General features: G+C 72.3%; 1 protein-coding gene across 1 annotated transcript in view; it reads left to right on the forward strand.

Annotated features, from left to right (window-relative positions):
- The first annotated feature begins 242 nt into the window (after positions 1–242).
- Positions 243–2,101, forward strand: part of LZTS2 (leucine zipper tumor suppressor 2) — a 2,396-nt gene continuing 537 nt past the window's right edge. Inside the window, exons 1-4 of the mRNA XM_019555490.1 lie at positions 243–626; positions 739–1,254; positions 1,686–1,925; positions 1,996–2,099. Coding sequence (XP_019411035.1) covers positions 243–626; positions 739–1,254; positions 1,686–1,925; positions 1,996–2,099 — 1,244 coding nt within the window. The remainder of the gene's footprint in view (positions 627–738; positions 1,255–1,685; positions 1,926–1,995; positions 2,100–2,101) is intronic.

Raw genomic sequence — 2,101 nt, forward strand, 5'->3', positions numbered from 1 at the left:
GGCCAGGACTGGGGGGGCGTGGGGGTGGCCAAGCCATGAGCCCAGCTCTGACCTTTGACCTTCGACTTTTGCTTCCCCGAGAGGAGACTGGGGGGCGAGCAGCTGTGAATGGGGCCGGGAGCCTGGTTTGCACTGGGGTGTTTTGCTTTCCTCTGCAGCGTCCATGACCGCCCCCCCCATGGCCCCGGCAGCAGCAGGGTGGTGGCAGCGTGGCCCCCCCCGCATCCCCGGGGGCAGGGACGATGCAGGGGTCTCCGCGCACCACCCCGACGGGCCCTGTTGTCTCCCCACAGGCTGCCAGCGAGGTGCCCGCGCCCCCCGCCATGGCCATCGTGGAGTCCAGCCCTGAGCCCGGTGCGTGCCCGCGCCGCGGTGCCATGGGCAGCGTGGGCAGCCTCCTCGCCGGCCGGCCCTGCCACGACCGGCCCGGCCAGGCCGCTGGCTTTGTCCCGGCCCGGCCGGCGCCCCCGGGCCCTGGCCCCTGGGGCTCCCAGGACCCGCTGCTGCTCAGCCTGCGCCCCAAGAAGTCCCCCGCCAGCCCCTGCAGCGACGCCGAGGAGCCGCGTGGGGGCAGCCTCCGCGGGCCCCCCCCCAAGCTGGTTCCCATCTCGGGGCGGCTGGAGAAGGTGAGCGAGGTGGTGCTGTCTGGACCCTGGCCCGGGAGTACGCGGGTGGCTGTGGCGGCGCGGGGGTCCGTGGGCTCTGCCTCCACGGCCGTGCCCGGTACCTGCTTTGCAGAACGTGGAGAAGACGCTGATCCGCCCCACGGCCTTCAAGCCCGTGGTGCCCAAGGGCCGGAGCCCGGGCGGTCCGGCGCTGTCCGACAGCCAGGCCAGCCTGGCCCAGCTCTTCGAGAAGCCAGGGGGCCCCCACAGCTGCCGCCACAGTGCCCACTCGGGGACCCTGTCGGACTCGGGGAGGAACTCTCTGTCCAGCCTGCCCACCTACAGCACTGGGGGCAGCCACGCTGAGCCGCCTGGCGCCACGCTGGGCCATGGTGTGCCGGACGGGCTGGGCGCACGGGGCCTGCCCGGGCCCTGGGCCTCGGACAGCGGGCGCTCGTCATCCAGCAAGAGCTCGGGCTCGCTGAGTGGCCGTGGGGCCCCCTCCTCGGACGGTGGGTCCCACGGGCGCTCGCCGGGCAGTGGTGACGAGGCCCTGCTGGTGCGGGAGCTGGAGGAGAAGCTGCGGGAGCGGGAGGCCGAGCTGCGGTGGCTGCGGGAGAGCCTGGAGGATGAGGGCGCCGGCGGACAGGTACCTGGCGGGCACGAGTGGTGTCTGTCACGGAGGCAGTGCTGGGCAGGCAGGGAGCTGGCTCATCAGGGGGAGCAGTGCATGCTGGGAGCTGGTGGGGGTGAGCCACACCACTAGGGTACTTGTGTATGGGGACGCAGTTCATTCTGGGAGCTGGTTAGGGTGAGCCATGCCAGTAGGGTACCCATGTATGGGGAAGCAGTGCATACCGGGAGCTGGCTAGGGCAGGCTGCAATGCTGGGGATGCACATGCCTGAAGGAGCAGTGCATGCTGGGAGCTGGCACCACCCCAACTGCCCACATTTGGGGGAGCAAGGCAGGCTGGGAGCCGGCCTCTTCGGGGCACCGTGGTGTTGCGCCTAGCTTTGGGGCGCGAGGGCAGGGCAGGCAGAGCGCCCCCTGCCTGCCCCACAACTACTGCCACTCTGCAGGTGCTGGGGGAGCCGGTGGCAGGTGGCGCGGCGGAGCTGGTGGCGCGGCAGGCGGGCCGGGGGCGCCGGGCGCAGCAGGTGCTGCAGCTGCAGGTGCTGCAGCTGACGCAGGAGAAGCGGCAGCTGCAGGATGACTTTGCCCAGCTGCTGCAGGAGCGCGAGCTGCTGGAGACGCGCTGTGCTGCCCTGGAGCGCCAGCAGGCCCAGCTGGGCCCGCGCCTAGAGGAGACGCAGTGGGAGGTGAGCACGCGGCCCCCGCTGGCCCCTCGGCACTTGCGTCTGGCCCCGCCTGACCCCTGGCTCCCCGCAGGTGTGCCAGAAGGCGGGCGAGATCTCCCTGCTGAAGCAGCAGCTGAAGGAGGCGGCAGGCGAGGCAGCGCAGCGGGGTGCGGAGCTGCTGGGGCTGCGGGCGCAGC

This window comes from Crocodylus porosus, unplaced genomic scaffold (genome assembly GCF_001723895.1).
Source record: "Crocodylus porosus isolate Cpor-Errol unplaced genomic scaffold, CroPor_comp1, whole genome shotgun sequence".
Taxonomy (NCBI): Eukaryota; Metazoa; Chordata; order Crocodylia; family Crocodylidae; genus Crocodylus; species Crocodylus porosus.